The sequence below is a fragment of the Drosophila subobscura genome, chromosome U (genome assembly GCF_008121235.1).
Source record: "Drosophila subobscura isolate 14011-0131.10 chromosome U, UCBerk_Dsub_1.0, whole genome shotgun sequence".
Lineage (NCBI taxonomy): Eukaryota > Metazoa > Arthropoda > Insecta > Diptera > Drosophilidae > Drosophila > Drosophila subobscura.
In genome coordinates, this window is record NC_048534.1 from 2,047,551 (window position 1) to 2,063,473 (window position 15,923).

A 15,923-nucleotide genomic window follows, 5' to 3' on the forward strand; every position below is an offset into this window, starting at 1 on the left:
TTTTTGAGTTCAAAATTTTCAGTAACTTTTTTATAATATTCAACACAAAACTGAAGTACCTGGTCAATGCGGACTCATCTCTGCGACCAACCAATTTCGCAGTAGCGATTAAATTAAAAAAAAAAAAAAAAATTAAATAATAAATAATCCCCAGAAACCTACAATTTTTCCCATATATGCTATCGATTGATAGTACAATTAAATAACTGATATACAAAATGGCCGACAATGCGGCGATATTTAAAGATCTTCCTTTCCCGTTCCTCCCGTCCTTCTGAACCAACGATACGATAACGTGTTGTGAATCTCAAAGATCGTAGCTAATTTGACTTTATTGAAGTGTGCAACTATTCGAAAGGTGAGTCTTGCGCTGCTGATAGTGTTTTGTCATTGAATTCCAATAAAATACACCAATGCAAGGTCCAGATGTACATATGTGCCGCTTAGCTGTGAGTGAAATGTGCTGAACGGTGAAATAGTTTGCTTGCAATGCCACTAAATATTGAATTCACAAAATCCACATTACACTATTTTTTTATTTTATATCTTATTCTGCACACCTAAGTTTACATTAATGAAGCTGCAAGCATCTTTACGTTGTCCCTTTCAATCGCCAATTCGCCTATCGTCCGTTTTCACTTGACAGTTGTCCGTTGAATTTACAGTAATGTCGCAAGATTGTCGAATCTCCATGGTTCATGGTTTTCTGTGCAAGCTAGATCAATATACACTACATTTCGACAACTGCGACAGTCCTAATCATTGAATGTGCCGTCGCTGATCCGAGTTTCCCTTTTGCGCGTCCGTTCTTTCACCATTTAATCAAACAAGCACATATGTATGTATGTATGTACGTGTCTGCGGAGTTAACCGAGTCAGGAAGTGATACAAATATTGTATCAAGGTGGGATTTGTGCAAATTATATTCGTGTAAGTTACAGGCATTTTATGTATAATTAATCTGTCTACAATTCAAATAAGAAAACGGATTTGTGCGTGCATGTGTGTGTGCGTGTTTCCTGGCTCTTTCATGGTTTTTTGCATTAAATTTTGTGACTAATTATACTTAAAATGCAACAAGTTAACAGTTTTGTTGCCCCAACAATAATTTAATAAAGAAATATTTACATTTTTACCGAGAACTCGGGTTAAGCGTTTCTTCGTTTACGGCTGGTGCTCTCTTTTTTGTTGCATGGTGAAATTTAAACATACAAACATACATATTTACATATGTACATATGTATGTACGCATATGTGTGCAATTCAGAACCCTATCAAAATGACCAAATTTAATGAAAGCCTTTAGTTTAATTTCTTTTGGTGGGTTTTTATGCGTATTTTTAACGAAAGTTCTTGTTCCAAGCAGCGTCGGTGTAGTGAAGTTGTACATACATATGTGTGTATGAGTGCAATTCTGTAAATTTGCATGCAGAAGCGTGTCATGGTGTGTGTTCGCGCTTAAACTAGACTTTTTGGTCGTTTGCTGACTGATTTCAAATTTCTGTGTAAATAATCAAAAAATCACGAACTTACATAGTTGCATTTCTCTGAAATAGCGGTTGGCTGTTCTTCTAGAAATTTTGAACACCCCACCCCCACCCCATCAACATCATTTTCGAGGAGTACATTTTTTTGTGGTGTTTTCTTTATTTTTATGAAATATTTTTTCTTTCTTTTATGTTTAAACGAGTTTCTCAACAGTGTCGCGGTTGAATAGTTTTTTTTCGCTTTGGGTCAAAATACAATACAATATTTCTAAAAATCTCGTGAATTTTGTTCTTCTAAGTGGTTTTTTCCCTATTCGTTTTTGCTGTCATAAAGTTTTTTTTGTATTTTTGCAGTTCTCGTATCCTATTATGAATATAGGTTTTATTAATTTATACAATTTCTCATTGTAAAATAAAACAATCTTGCAGGGGATCTTAAAATCGTTTTTTTTTTTGCGTGTTTAGGATGGTTTTATTCTTTTCATTGCATTGGGACCTTTTGAGGGAAAGCGTCCTTCCCCGTAAATCTACTTATTACATTTTTATATTTGTTCCAATAGTTAATTAGAATATTGTTTTATTTATTGTTTTTGAGTTTTGTTTCATAATTCTTCTTAAAGTTATTTTGTGTTTTTTAATTTGTTCAGTATGCGGGTTCAGTTTTTCGTTTTTATGTTTTGTATTGTTTCTATAATTAAAAGTAGTACATATGATGCATATTAATTTGCTTTATAATTATTAAATGTAAATGTATATTTATAGAATCTGCATCGAGAAACACAATTACGGGGCTTTAACAGTTGCTATTCCTTTGCTTTTCTCCAACTAAAACTTTTTGTAATTGTCAATTTTTTTGTTTCCTTTATTTTAAATAAAACTGTAACATGGTAAATAAAAAAGTTCCCTCGTGAAAATTGTATTGTTTTAAAGAGAACAAAAAAATCATATGAGTAATGAAAATGCGTTTACTGTTTTTTTTGTCTGGCCTCTCCTCTGCCCTATTTCGCTCTTCTCCCACAGCCGCCAGGCCGATGATGTTCTATATTTTCCCTTAGTTACTTTTTAAACGCGATGTAGCTACTGTGCTAGTACTATTGTTAGTAGGATAATTGTTGAGTGTTTGATAATAATAAAAAAAAAACAAGTTTACAGTACATTTTTGTCTGTTACAAATTTCTCTTTAAGCCACCAAATGTCGATTGTGAGTGGATTTAATTTCAATTCACAATAGGATGGGATGCGTGTGTGTGTTGTGTATGTCAGTGTGTGTGTGGCTTCTCTTCTCTGCTCCTTTTCTTCATCTTCGGACTAGTCTATACGAAGTCTCAGCTGGATCGCGATTTTACATGTAAAATTAGTGGGCGCCACGCATAAACTAAAATTGCTTTTGTTTTCTTCATATATTTCTAAATATATGTATATTTTATTTTCCATTTTTGCATAGGTGTTTCGTGTTGTTGTTTTGTTGCTTTTGGCTTTTCATGGCGGCTACAACTGGTTTTAGAAATTTGTTACTTCTATTTGTCTGTGATATATGTAATTTATTAGATTTTCATTTTGGTAACCAGAACCTCCAGAGCCTGCCTCTAGCTAGTCCTTCTAGTCCAACGTCGCCACATCGCGTTCAATCCCAGACGACTAGTCACCAAAATGTTTATAAAACTTGAAGAACCTCCTCCTTTAGGCCAGTGTTGGGAACTGGCGCTCATCGTTCACCTTGGGGGCGGTATTCTGCTGCCGCTCATTACCGAAGCGCTTGGCCAAACCGCCAGGAGCACCACCACCACTGTTGTTGGCTCCGGGCCCACGGCGCTCAATTGGTGGCCGGTTGGTTGGTGCCGATGGGGCACCACCGCCAGCAGCAGATCCCTCGTCAGTGTTCTGGCGAGGACCCGATGGCGGGCCATCACGGGGTCCATCGCGTGGTCCACCACGGTTACCGCCCTCAGGACGGGGTCCGTCCCGACCAATACCACCGCCGACACGTGGTCCGCCACGACCACCGCGACCGCCAAAACCGCCTGGTCCGCGACGACCGTCGTTGAAGTTAAACTGGATGTTAAGAACGCGCTGCTGTCGACCAACGCGCTGTGGATACATGGCAGGGTCATATTCAAGTTCCTCTTCGCTCTCGTTCTCCTTCTTTTTGTTACTGGTCAGAACGACCATCTTCTTCCACTGCGATGTGTCTTCACCTGAAGAAATGAACACAAGATTTAAATTAGGTTCCATTATCCATCACCCCCCCTAGGGTTATATTTCGCACCTTCTCCGGCCTTGCGTATGTTGAAGGTGGGCTTAGTGCGCTGCCCCTGCTGTGCCTTCCATTCGTCTAATGTCAGCTCTTTGGTCTCTTCCTCGGCGGCTGCCTGCGGCTCGCTCTGCTGCTCATTTCCAGACTCGTTGGCCTTGTTGTCGCCCTCGGCATTGTTCACACTTGTCTCGCTTTCGTTCTTGTTCACATCATCAATGGCCTCCTTTACCGAACCCCAATTGTGGGCACCAGCTCCATCGCGCTTATCAATTGCCTTAACACCTGCGAAATAAAGCAATGAATTAATAAATCTATTATTTACAGGAGAGAGAAGCCAGAAAGGTCTAAGGATCAAAGCCAGCAGATAGTCTACGGAAATTCGTGAATCTTTCCAGCTAAAAGTAAGTTTCTTTGCTGAATTCATATTTTGATTTCACCCTAATATTTGTTAATTTTACTTTTACAAAAGCAGAGCGCTCCGCTTTTTAATATTTTGTTGGTGAGTGGATATATTTGTTATATTTGTATTTATTTGTTTTTTTTCTTCTTTTTTGTTTTGTTTTTTGGTCGAGTCCGATTGTGATTCAAATTTCAAATCAACTCCATTTTTATATGACTGAAACTCCATCACTTCAAGGGGAGTTACTTTCTCGTCTCTAAAGTTGTGTACTACCTTTGCATGGTGAAAAATAAGAACAATTTGCTAAACGTTTTGTGCTGTAAACAGATTATATGGAATATAAAACTTCCTCTATACGCGCACGTTAATTTTCTTCGATCTGAAAAATGGGCCTAATAAAATCATTATATTCTTGCGTGGCGGTAAACGAAGAAGAAAACGTTGCCAGAGAAAGACGCGCAAGCTATTTTTAAAAAATTTTCAAATTTTCCCACTTGGCATGTGAGGGGGAGATTTTCTCTTTGCTTTTGCTTTTCTTAAACTTTTTGAGATTTTAATTTTGGATATTCCAAAAATGAAATGGGTAAGAGAAAGACAGGAAGCGTCGGATATATGGGATGTATAAAAAGTTGTATGTTTTCTGATAAATATTAATTTGGCTGATCCACAGCGACCACGTGAGCTGAGCGAAATTAAAATCTATTTCGTTCTCTGCCTTGTGTCTCTCATTGGTGCCTTAATTCGACTACACGTTTTGTGTAATTGTTAAAAGTGGAATAAAGCAAAAATAATGATTCTGAAATATTGTGTACGTTGTTTGTATGTTTCGTTTTCTGCGAACTACAAATAACTCTTGTACGCCTTGAATCAAGAAATATAATAATGCCTGCACTTGTCATAATCATGATAATTGAATAGGTATAAATATTGGAATGCTGTGTCGGCTACCCCTGACTTTGCATCCGCCCGCTGATTTTGTTTTTGGTTGTCATGGAAAAAATGATTTTTTTTTTCATTTCGTTTTCAGTTAATTTCGTTTTTTTTGTGTTTTGGTGGGCGGGCATTCTGTTTGTGGTTATGTTTGCCATGTATGCCATGCCTGATGTACCCCTACGCCCTGGACTACTTTATTACTCACCAGTTTTGTCGGATCCAGACTGACGATCGAATTCCCGCTTCCTGTTCTGTCCATCATAGTTGCGATTTTGGCGTGGAGGGCGATCACCGCCAGCACCACTGTTGCCCTGGCCACGATAGGGACGAGTCTGACCATCGGGTGGTCCACCAGCGCCATTCTCACGGACATTGCGGCGATTGTTGCGCTGCTCACGTGTTTCGTAGTTGCCATTTCCATTGCCACCGCGCTCGCCACCACCATTCTGTTGACGGAAGTTCACATTGCGTTCCCGCTGCTGACCCTGTCCCCGTTGTTCCCGCTCTTGTCCCTGCCCTTGACCAGAGCCGAACTCACGTGTTCTGTTGCCAAAGCTGCCACCGCCTGGACGGGCAGCAGCGCCGCCCTGCTTGTAACCGCCGCTGCTGGCACCGGTGTTGTTGTTGTCTTTGTTAAACTGTTTGTCCGTGGTCGAAGCGGGCTTCTTGCCCTCGTTGTTGTTATTTTTGTTAAGAGCATTCGGTTTGTTCTCCTTTTCGGCTTGATTTGGTTTCTTAGCATTTGGTCCTCCGCCAACGGCTGCTGTCTTGGCCACCTTGGCGGCGCCATTCTTGGTACCTCCCGATGCGGACACTGCACCGCCCGCGGCGGTCTGCGGCTGCTTCTTCTTGCTGGCTGATGTTGCGGCTGCTACTGCAGCGGTCGCCGCAACAAGATTATCTAATGGATCGCTAACATCATCGTCCATGAACAAGAGTTCATAACGATTTTTACCGGCACTATCCATGATTTGAGGTTTCTGTGGCTAATAGCTGCTTTCCTTGCCTGCAAAAGAAATTGTACACAGTTCTAAATTGATTTTTCTTTCCTGCACACCCTCTCCACACACACACGACACACGGCACACGATGATTTATGCAAACGAGAGTTGAGTTTTCTGTCACACAATGGAAATGGGGGAATCGCTTGTAATGTCGCTTGGGCACACGGAAATATAGATGTTTTTCATTTGCCAAATATATTTAGTGTGCTGCTGGTGCGTGTGGAATGAAGTTTGAGGTGTTTTTTTTTTTCAATTTTGCTATGCGCGAAATTTTTCTTACTTTTCTCGCTGACTGTTGGTGGCTGCTGCTCTCTAACCTTAATTTTCAACGTTTCTTCTTCGCCTCGCTGCTGTATTACCTACACACACACGCTACGACTGCACACGCACATGGCCTGCTCACGCACACAGCTAGGCAAGCCCACATGTGTTCTTGGTATACATAGAAAAAACAGAAACTCACGTTTTTGCTGCCCGCGTCGCCTGGTGAATGCCAACTATCGGTCGGTTTGTCAGATAAGGAATGTGGGTGGTGGCTACTCTGTCCACTATTGAAGTGGCAATCTTGCAAATTTAGCCGGATCAATCGAACATTTAAAAGAAGACTTGTATATCGTCAATTGGGAAAAAGCTGAAAATACATGCAAACTACAGGAATGTATTAAATTAAATTAGATTGATTTAATTGTGGATGAAAGCCGATTCTGTGTTGAGGGTTTACCGACAATCGGTTATCGGTCGCTAAGCATGTAGCGCAAAATATATAAATTGATTATTGTTAGCAATCTTTTACATCTGTTTCTTTTAAATATTTAAAGAAATTGGTGCCAGATAAGTTGCTTTCATTGATTTTTCATTTAATTGCTGTGCTTTAAGGATTTAATAAAAAATCTATCGATTAATTTTTCGTTGGCGCCATCTTTAAATTTTTGAACATGCTAAGAATTAATTAATTTCTTGGACAACTTTGATGCTTATGTTTTACAATTTTATCTTTCAGATACTTATAAAAAAAGGTCGAATCTTACCAAAATGTCTGACTGGGAAGGCGAGGTACACATTTATTTTTAAAACAGGAATAGCCCATTTTCTAATGTACTTTTAATGCAGGAATTTGAACCTGCGAAGGGAGTTGCTGCGATATCAGTGCAAGCTTGGAGCGACGAGGAGACACCCCAAAACACCGCAAGACGTGGAGGTGGTGGTGAAGATGGTAAAAATAAATGCCTTTCATTTTCTTCCCTGATCTAGCTAAGAAGTATTTTTAAGCTTAGACTTAAGTACATATATGTATGTTTGTTTTGTGATGTGCTTTGTTTTTTCGTTGTCCACCCAATATCCCTGCATGGTCGCTGGGATCGTCACATCCAATATCTTCTCTTCATAACGCTCTGTATCAGTCAATTGTGTGCGCATGAAGATACCTTCAAGCTGCGACAGGGATGTGGTGATCTCCTTCCTCGATAATCTCGATTTGCGGGCATTCACGACAATGGCGAGTGTGCGAGAGCTTCGAGACTACTTGCTCACGGCCTTCAACGAGCTTGTGACCAGCGAAAGGGATGCACTGCTGCTTCGGGATAGAGGGGAGCGAGAGAAGCTGTCGCGACTGAATCGTGAATCGACAGCCAAGTCCAAGCGCGTTCTAGCGGAAATCAACAAAATGCTTAACCAGTCCGAAGCTGGGCAAAGTCAGGTGAAGAACATGTTTAGGCAGCTCCACGATATGAGGGTAAATGAGCAGCCTCAGTTGAATGATAATTTTGATGAATTTATGGTGCCCAGATCTCGTCCGAGCAGAGAAAGACAAAGGAGCTCCAGATGGCGTGGATCTGTAACCACGTCCTCCGAGGAAACTGAAAAAATTCGGCAGATCAAAGATCTCTACATGGCCAGCATCGCCTTGTATAGTGCGAATGAGGAAACTGTAATCCGAAATGAACTCTCGTCAGAAGATGAGACTGAAGCAGAAGAAGCAGGAGCAGTAGCAGCAGCAACAGCTGCAGAACCATTTCTGGCCACTTTAAGCGCGGAAAAATTTCCCCACTGGCTCAGTGAGAACTTTATGCAGATGCACACGATACGATTGGTTAACATGGGCGTAACAAAAGAGCTGCACTGTCGACGAGCCTGGCCTGATGATGGACATGCACTACCACCGGCATGGCGGGACGACCGACAGCCCAGACTTCTGGGTTTTTCATTTTTGGCCGAGTCTAGTGAGCTGCCAGCAGTTGAACATGGCATGGGATACACAAGCATACCGGCAGGCAGCCTGGCGAACAATGTGGCGCGTGAGCAGCAGTCTCAGAATCGGGACACCACCGATATAGCATACTTCAGTCGCTACGGGTCGTGCGAACAGGACGACGGTGCACGCATCGCCTTATCATCAACCCCAATAACACCTAACATCGACTACGGGTATTTAACACAATAAATCAAGCCTATCTCTCTTTTCCTTCCTATTCTCTTGGATTGTTTTCGCCACTTCTAATTACCTTCTGTATATATATGGGGGGATCTTCTGATGTTGCAATCAGATCTTCCACAATGCCTGAATGTGTGCAAAATTTTGAATAACAGGAAACACAATTTTTTTCATGCAATTAAATTATATTTTCTTTTATAATTATAATTTTCTCCGGTGCATGAACATAACTTAAAACATTTTGTTTGTTGTTTGACACTACGTGTTTTTTGACAAACTTCTGAGATGAGGGTTACTAAGGGATTTCGTACTTTTTATACCCGGTACTCGAAGAGAAAATATTGTATTTTTGCGAATAACGGTTTTATGTAACGCACAGAAGGAAACGTTTCCGACCCCATAAAGTATATATATTCTTGATCAGCATCAATAGCCGAGTCGATAGAGCCATGTCTGTCTGTCCGTCTGTCCGTCCTGATGAGCGCCTAGTACTCAGAGACTATAAGAGCTAGAGCCACCAAATTTTGCATTCTGACTTCTGTGTACTCACACTGTTACAAGTGTATTTAAAAAATGAGCCCCGCCCCCGCAAAAGGGCGAAAACCTCCCAAATTTTGAAGATAAAAGATTCCGTAGGGAATGACCATATCTATCAGATCACCAAATTGGGACCCGATTGGATCATTATTATAGCCACAATGAAGAAATTAATTTCCAGTGGCTAAACGCCGTTCCGCAGCTTATATTTGTTTTTTGCACATTCTCTCATTCACACTCTGCTTCGCGCAGTGTTTGTGGCCGCTGCCTCTGCCTCTGCCGTGAGTTTTCAGTGTGTGGGTACAGGGAAGGGGGGCGAGCTAACGGAGCGTGTTGACGTGAGAAGTGTTGTAGATGTAGATGAACGATGAATAAAAAATTTAAAATTTGACAAATAACCGCTAAGTTGCAGATGTAGTACTGAGTGCCGGGTATAAAAGTTGTGACGCGTAAGAAGCGTCTCACACGTCCCTTCTCGTTATTAACTCCAAAAGGGCACTAAAACTCCGTGCTTAACCTCCGTGTAAAACAAGCCAAATATAATTCTCTCCACATATATGTAGGTTCATTTGGAAAATCGTTATTGTATTATTCGATGCCACCCACACTGTTCTTTCAGATCAATCCACTGATCCACAATCCTGTCTCTTTTTCGGTTATCTTTCTATCGCTTACTTTTCTAATCTTTAATTCAGAAGTTCAGGCAGCAGCTAACGCAAACCCTTAATGTATGTACGTTTCACAGCTTGGCATTCCACCCGACATCGTCGAGTCTGCAGCCCGATGAGGAGAACACTCCTATGATGACAGGATCCGGGAGTGCACGCTCGTTGCCAGCGGAGGTTGCATTGGTGGACGTGGACAGCGGCAATCAGCAGTCGATGGTTATGTCCCCCGCGGCAGAAGATGTCGTTTCAACGGTGGCTCGCTCTCGACCTGGAGTCACACCGTTTCGCCCATTGTTGCCAGTGATCGACGAGGAGCGTCGCTTCTCCATGTTACCGCGTTTGCTGAAGAAGTCGTTTGATCCGCCCCCAGATTCAGTCGCAACAACAGAAGCAGTATCATTAGAAGCAATAGCAGGTTGCCCACCAGAAGTTTCCGCAGGAGGACCGTTAGAAGCAATAGCAGAAGACACAACAGGAGCAGCGGTAGCAGTGGGAACTGCTCCTATTACACCACCACACACTCCGCGACGTGATTGGAGTAGCATATTTCGAGCGCGTGATCAAATACCGAGCTATGTCGAAACGCGAAATGTCTTGGCACCAAGAAACCGACGTCCACGATGCCAGAGATTACCGGAAACGCCGCCAAGGGACAGATTGGACGAACAGCCGCGATTGCATCATGAGATCACAACGAATTTTATGGCAAATTTACTGCAAAGAGCGACAGAAATGGTCAGAGCTCCACTTCACTCCAGCTCCACTGGCTCCCCCACTGCTCCGAATTCCGATGGGGTGCGGCCTCAGATGGAAGTGCTGGAAGAGCCAATGCAAGCAGAGCCGCCACTACAGCCAGCAATATCGCGATTTGCTTTAAACGCGGAAGCTGCTGATTTTCCACCGCCGCTTCTAGAACCTTCTATGCCAGAAATCCTGCCTAACATTTCGGAGAACGAAATAACGAATATGGATGTAACGGACGCCCGGCAGGTGGCTGTGCCATTGCAGATTACCAACGAGAATAGACAGCAGGCGAATTATTTGGCCGACTTGAGTGTAAACGCAATCGTCACTGATGTGCAAATTCTGCCACCATGGAACATGGACACCGGGAGCCTGGCACTTCCAGCCATAGATCAGACACGAGAGTCAGCTGGACTTCCAGCCATAGAGCAAGCAGGAAAATCAGCAGAAAATCTAGCCATGTATCAGGCAGGAAGATCAACAGAATTTCCAGCTATGGGTCATGCAGAAGGATCAGCAGTTCAGAGTGCGGAAAACGCAGTCGTGTCAGTGTCGTCTTTGCAGCGGACAGAAACCACCGCAGTTCGTCGGAACAGACAACACATGGAAGACATGGCATACATAGCGCAGCACACGGACATGCTTCGTGTGATGGTCGATCATCAGAAGTATCTCACCGATCAGCAGCATCCCGGAGAAGCGATCAGACCCAGTTTTGGCTTATCGCAACAGTATCGCGCACTTGCCGCTGTGGAGACCTACGATCCACATATAATTTTGAACATGCCAATATCAAAGGTGGAGCTAGTCCATGGTCTGTTAGAGGCACTCATCATGTTGCCACGGGTGGACTTGCAGAATGCTCCGTTCATCAAGAACCGCATTAATGCGGCGAGAGCCTTTCGCTTTCTTCTGGACTTGCAGGCGACGGGCATTGTGAAACTAAGCGATAAGGGGAGATTCTGTTGTTTGCTTTGAAAGGGCGAGAGAGGGAGAAAGAAAGCTAAAAAAGCTAGTCTATCGATTTTATTCTGTATGTGTATCTCCAAAGTTGAATAACAATCTGCCAATATTGAACAGAAAATTCTTTTATTAATAGTTGTACAAATGTGTTTTAAGGTTTATACCGTAGTGTTGTACCACCAAGAAGGATGTTTATTGAATATAGATTGTATATACCCGGTACTCGAAGTGTAAATATGTTTGTCTGTCCGTCTTGTTTGTCGGCTACTTCTCAGAGACTATAAAAGCTAGAGCCACCGATTTCGCCTCCAAACCGCTGCTATGTATATCACACTGATACAAGTGTAAATATTTCAAAAATTAGCCACGCCACCTTCCGCCTCCACAAAGGGTGAAAATCTGCTGTATCCACAACTTTGAAGATAATAGAAAACAAAAAACAGAATTCCGTTGGGAATGACTACATCTATCTAACTGATCATTGAATTGGGATTATATTAATTAAATTTATTTGGATGGCACCCATCCTGTCCAGCAGCTTTTTTTGTTATTGTTTTTTGTTGCTCATTCTTTCTCGCTCGCACCCTCTGCCCTACGCAGTGTGTGTCACTGGGGTCCGTGTTGACGGGAGAAGTAATGTAGGTGTAGATTTCAGATGTAGGAAAAATGTAAAATGTAAAATTCGAAACCAACCACTAAAGCACAAATGTACTGACAGTACTGGGTATAATAGTTGTGACGCGTACGAAGCGTTTTTATACCCGGTACTCGAAGAGTAAATAGGGTATATTGTATTTGTGCGAATAACGGTTGTATGTAACGCCCAGAAGGAAACGTTTCCGACCCCATAAAGTATATATATTCTTGATCAGCATCAATAGCCGAGTCTATGTCTGTCTGTCTGTCTGTCTGTCTGTCTGTCCGTCTGTCCGTCCGTCTTGTTGAGCGCCTGGATCTCAGAGACCATAAAAGCTAGAGCCACCAAATTTTGCATCCATACTTCTGTGTGCTCACACTGTTACAAGTGTATTTCAAAAATGAGCCACGCCCCCTTCCGCCTCCGCAAAAGGGCGAAAACCTCCCAAATCTACAGTTTTGAAGAGAGCAGAAAACTAAAAATTCCGTAGGGAATGACCATATCTATCAGATCACCAAATTGGGATACGATTGGATCATTATTATAGCCACAATGAAGAAATTAATTTGCAGTGGCCAAACCCACCCCGTCCCGCAGCATTCACACTCTGCTTCGCGCTGTTTATGGCCTCTACCCCTGACACGTCTCTGCCTATGCCTCTGCCTCTGCCGCGACTCTGCAGTATGTGTCTATAGGGGAGGGTGGCGAGCTAAAGGAGCGTGTTGGCGTGAGCAGTGTAGTTGATGTAGATGACAGATGAAGAAAAAATGTAAAATTTGACAAATAACCGCTAAAGTGCAGATGTAGTAGTGAGTGCCGGGTATAAAAGTTGTGACGCGTAAGAAGCGTCTCACACGTCCCTTCTCGTTTTTTTTTGTAAATTAGTTCTCTGTTGTACTTTATTTGCATATTTATATCCCTACTGTCCTTTATTTTAATAGTTATTTAATTTAATATTTGCTAAAAATGCATTTATAATTCAGGCGAAGGACGTCGTGGCGGCTTTAATCGCTACCGTGGCGAACTTGGCGACCGTGGAGATCGTGGCGATCGCAGTGAACGTACGGAACGTCGTCGTCGCAACAACAATGATGAGGATGACCTGAATAACAACAAGGGCGATGAAGACGGCGAAGATGGCGAGAAGAAGCGCGAGTTCTACATCCCGCCGGAACCATCCACCGATGAAGCTGAGATTTTCGCCACCGCCATCTCTTCGGGAATCAACTTTTCGAAATATGATCATATTCCGGTGAAGGTAAGTTTCTCGCCACTTACATACTTGCAAGAGTAAAAGAAAATACTAAACTAAATTGATATTTGTGCATAGATAAGCGGAATTGATCCACCAGCTGCCATTAAAAAGTTTGAGGATGCAAAGTTGCGGGACATAATTGCGGCAAATGTGACGAAATCTGGCTACAAGTTGGCCACGCCCATTCAAAAGGTTGCCATACCGGTGATTACTGCTGGCCGTGACCTGATGGCCTGTGCCCAGACTGGTTCTGGCAAGACGGCCGCTTTCCTTTTGCCAATACTCACCAAACTATTGGACGATGCCACAGATCTGGAGATTGGTAAGCCACAGGCTGTGATCGTGTCGCCCACTAGAGAGTTGGCTATTCAAATCTATCACGAGGCCAGGAAGTTTAGCTACGAGTCGTACTTGAAGATCAGCATTTTGTATGGCGGCACCTCGGTCAAGTACCAGAACGAGTCGATTATGATGGGATGCCATGTGCTGATTGCCACCCCAGGGCGTCTGCTCGATTTTGTGGAGCGTGCGTTCATCACTTTCGACGATACGCGCTTCCTTGTCATGGACGAGGCTGATCGTATGCTGGACTTGGGTTTCTCGGAAAGCATGCGCAAGATCGTCAATCACTGTACGATGCGCGCCGCGCATCAGACCTTGATGTTTTCGGCCACCTTCCCGGAGGAGATACAGCGAATGGCTGGCGAATTTCTGAATAACTACGTATTTGTGACTATTGGCGTTGTAGGCGGCGCTTGTTCCGATGTCAAGCAGACGATCTGTGAGGTCTCAAAATACAATAAGCGCTCAAAGTTAATAGTAAGCACTTACCTTAGCCACAACCATTAAATCTATTAAAACTGACTCATTTTGATAGGAAATGTTGAAAGAGAGTGCCGATGGCACTATTGTCTTTGTTGAGACCAAACGTGGCGCCGATTTTCTAGCCTCGTTTTTGTCGGAAATCAAGATTCCCACAACTTCGATACATGGAGACCGACTCCAAAGTCAGCGGGAGCAGGCTCTACGCGACTTTAAGAGTGGCAGGATGAAGATTCTCATTGCCACATCGGTTGCGTCTCGCGGTCTAGGTAACATATTTACAAGATGTATATGAAAATTCAGTTTTTTAAAGTGCATTTTCCTGTCCCATCAAAAAGATATTAAGAACGTGAAGCATGTCGTGAATTACGACATGCCCAAGGTCATTGATGACTATGTTCATCGTATTGGACGCACAGGCCGGGTTGGTAATAATGGTCGCGCCACGTCCTTCTTCGACGTAGAGCATGACTCGGCCATTGCCACCGATTTAGTTAAAATTCTGGAGGGTTCTGAGCAGGAAGTACCCGATTTTCTGCGCGCCCTGGACAGTGGCTATGGCGGTGGTGGTGCCTCCCAGTTTGGGGGCCACGATGTTCGTGGCAGTGTAAGTAGATTTGAAATAGCTTTGAACAAGAATTGATAACAATATTTACTAATGATGATTCCATTTCCCACTCTCCAAAAACAGGGCAATGCTATCAAGGACGTTTGTGCCGTCGAAGAAAACCAGGATTGGGACTAAGTAGATACTTCAATTCCATTTAATCGGACTATATAAATATAAGCAAACTTATTATTAAATAATATCTTTCTATACTTAAAATAAATATATTCCCATTAACAGCTCACATATTCAAATAAAAAAATAATTATTATGATCAATAATGTAATTTACTTGCAAATTAGATTGTACAGTACATATTTCCGCAATTTCTGGGATTGGTGTTAGTTGTAACTATTATTATTTTAATTATTTAAAATTAAAATAATTTTTTAAAATGGCATAAGCCATGGTGCTGAGCGTTAAGTTCTCATTTCCGAACAAACGTCAGCGGTTCAAATGCTACTAATGATAACTGAAATAAGATTGCCAAGTACCCAGAGAGGAAATTTAATAATTGACTGCGAAAAAGACAGATCTTAAATAAAAGTTAAAAGACGTCTGAAAAAAAAGACAAAAAAAAAAATTATTTAAAATATAAATAGAATATTTCTGTTTGAACTTATTGAAAATGATTGAGATTTTGTTTTGAAATGTACTACATATGTATGTACATACATATGTGAAAGCTACGATGTGGAAATTCCTAAAGGCATTGACCATATCTTTAATCCAATAATAAGTAAATTCACCCACCACGTTTGAGTAAATATATACATATGTAGGTAATATTTCCCCATTTCCTTTGCTTTATCTGCGGCGCACTTCATTCTCTTCAAAACAACATACCTTTCGGCCTCTGCCGTTGCATCATGTATAATCATATGTTTGTCTTTGTGGGCTCATCCTGTATGTTTCATGTATGTTGTTTGTCTCCGTCTGCCTTTCCCTTTACTCTCTCGCTCGTTGGCGCTCTCTCTCCGGCGGCTTGAAGCCGGCTTTTCGAAATGCCTCGTCTGACCTCGCCCTGCGTCTGCGAATCATCCTACCCGCCCCGCCCCACACAAACAAAAGCGTTGCGTCGTTGAGTTTTGTGTCTTTGCGGCACACGCACAGCCGAGACAAAATCAATAAATGACAAAGCCACCACGCCTTTGGCTTGGCTGCTCTTCGTGGTGGGATTC

General features: G+C 42.4%; 2 protein-coding genes across 11 annotated transcripts; one reads left to right on the plus strand and one right to left on the minus strand.

Annotated features, from left to right (window-relative positions):
- The first annotated feature begins 134 nt into the window (after window positions 1-134).
- LOC117900092 (ATP-dependent RNA helicase vasa-like) lies at window positions 135-14,983 on the plus strand. Of its 10 annotated transcripts, XM_034810312.1 has the most exons (9): window positions 212-358; window positions 4,066-4,142; window positions 7,079-7,131; window positions 7,189-7,291; window positions 13,042-13,316; window positions 13,389-14,132; window positions 14,191-14,404; window positions 14,474-14,742; window positions 14,827-14,983. In XM_034810312.1, the coding sequence occupies exons 3-9, from the start codon at window positions 7,111-7,113 to the stop codon at window positions 14,878-14,880; spliced, it is 1,680 nt and encodes a 559-aa protein (XP_034666203.1). In that variant the 5' UTR covers window positions 212-358; window positions 4,066-4,142; window positions 7,079-7,110; the 3' UTR covers window positions 14,881-14,983. The 10 variants fall into 10 exon arrangements, with proteins under 10 accessions (XP_034666202.1, XP_034666195.1, XP_034666196.1 ...); XM_034810304.1 differs by lacking the exons at window positions 13,042-13,316; window positions 13,389-14,132; window positions 14,191-14,404; window positions 14,474-14,742; window positions 14,827-14,983 and adding exons at window positions 4,211-4,240; window positions 7,479-8,502; window positions 9,792-11,931 and having other exon boundaries at window positions 154-358; XM_034810305.1 differs by lacking the exons at window positions 13,042-13,316; window positions 13,389-14,132; window positions 14,191-14,404; window positions 14,474-14,742; window positions 14,827-14,983 and adding exons at window positions 4,214-4,240; window positions 7,479-8,502; window positions 9,792-11,931 and having other exon boundaries at window positions 154-358.
- On the minus strand, window positions 2,986-6,506 carry LOC117900094 (plasminogen activator inhibitor 1 RNA-binding protein). Its single transcript, XM_034810313.1, has 4 exons — window positions 6,359-6,506; window positions 5,280-6,080; window positions 3,754-4,023; window positions 2,986-3,682 (listed from the first exon to the last, which is right to left on the minus strand). The coding sequence occupies exons 2-4, from the start codon at window positions 6,040-6,042 to the stop codon at window positions 3,168-3,170; spliced, it is 1,548 nt and encodes a 515-aa protein (XP_034666204.1). The 5' UTR covers window positions 6,043-6,080; window positions 6,359-6,506; the 3' UTR covers window positions 2,986-3,167.
- Window positions 14,984-15,923: the final 940 nt, after the last annotated feature.

Excerpts from the sequence above, each read along its gene's own strand:
- LOC117900092 (XM_034810311.1), top strand. The coding sequence starts at position 7,111 with ATGTCTGACTGGGAAGGCGAG. Across the intron at positions 7,132-7,188 it reads TGTCTGACTGGGAAGGCGAG|GAATTTGAACCTGCGAAGGG; the intron begins GTACACATTTAT and ends CTTTTAATGCAG. Across the intron at positions 7,292-7,478 it reads TGGAGGTGGTGGTGAAGATG|TCAATTGTGTGCGCATGAAG; the intron begins GTAAAAATAAAT and ends GCTCTGTATCAG.
- LOC117900094 (XM_034810313.1), bottom strand. The coding sequence starts at position 6,042 with ATGGATAGTGCCGGTAAAAATCGTTATGAACTCTTGTTCATGGACGAT. Across the intron at positions 4,024-5,279 it reads GTCTGGATCCGACAAAACTG|GTGTTAAGGCAATTGATAAG; the intron begins GTGAGTAATAAA and ends TTTATTTCGCAG. Across the intron at positions 3,683-3,753 it reads CATACGCAAGGCCGGAGAAG|GTGAAGACACATCGCAGTGG; the intron begins GTGCGAAATATA and ends TCATTTCTTCAG.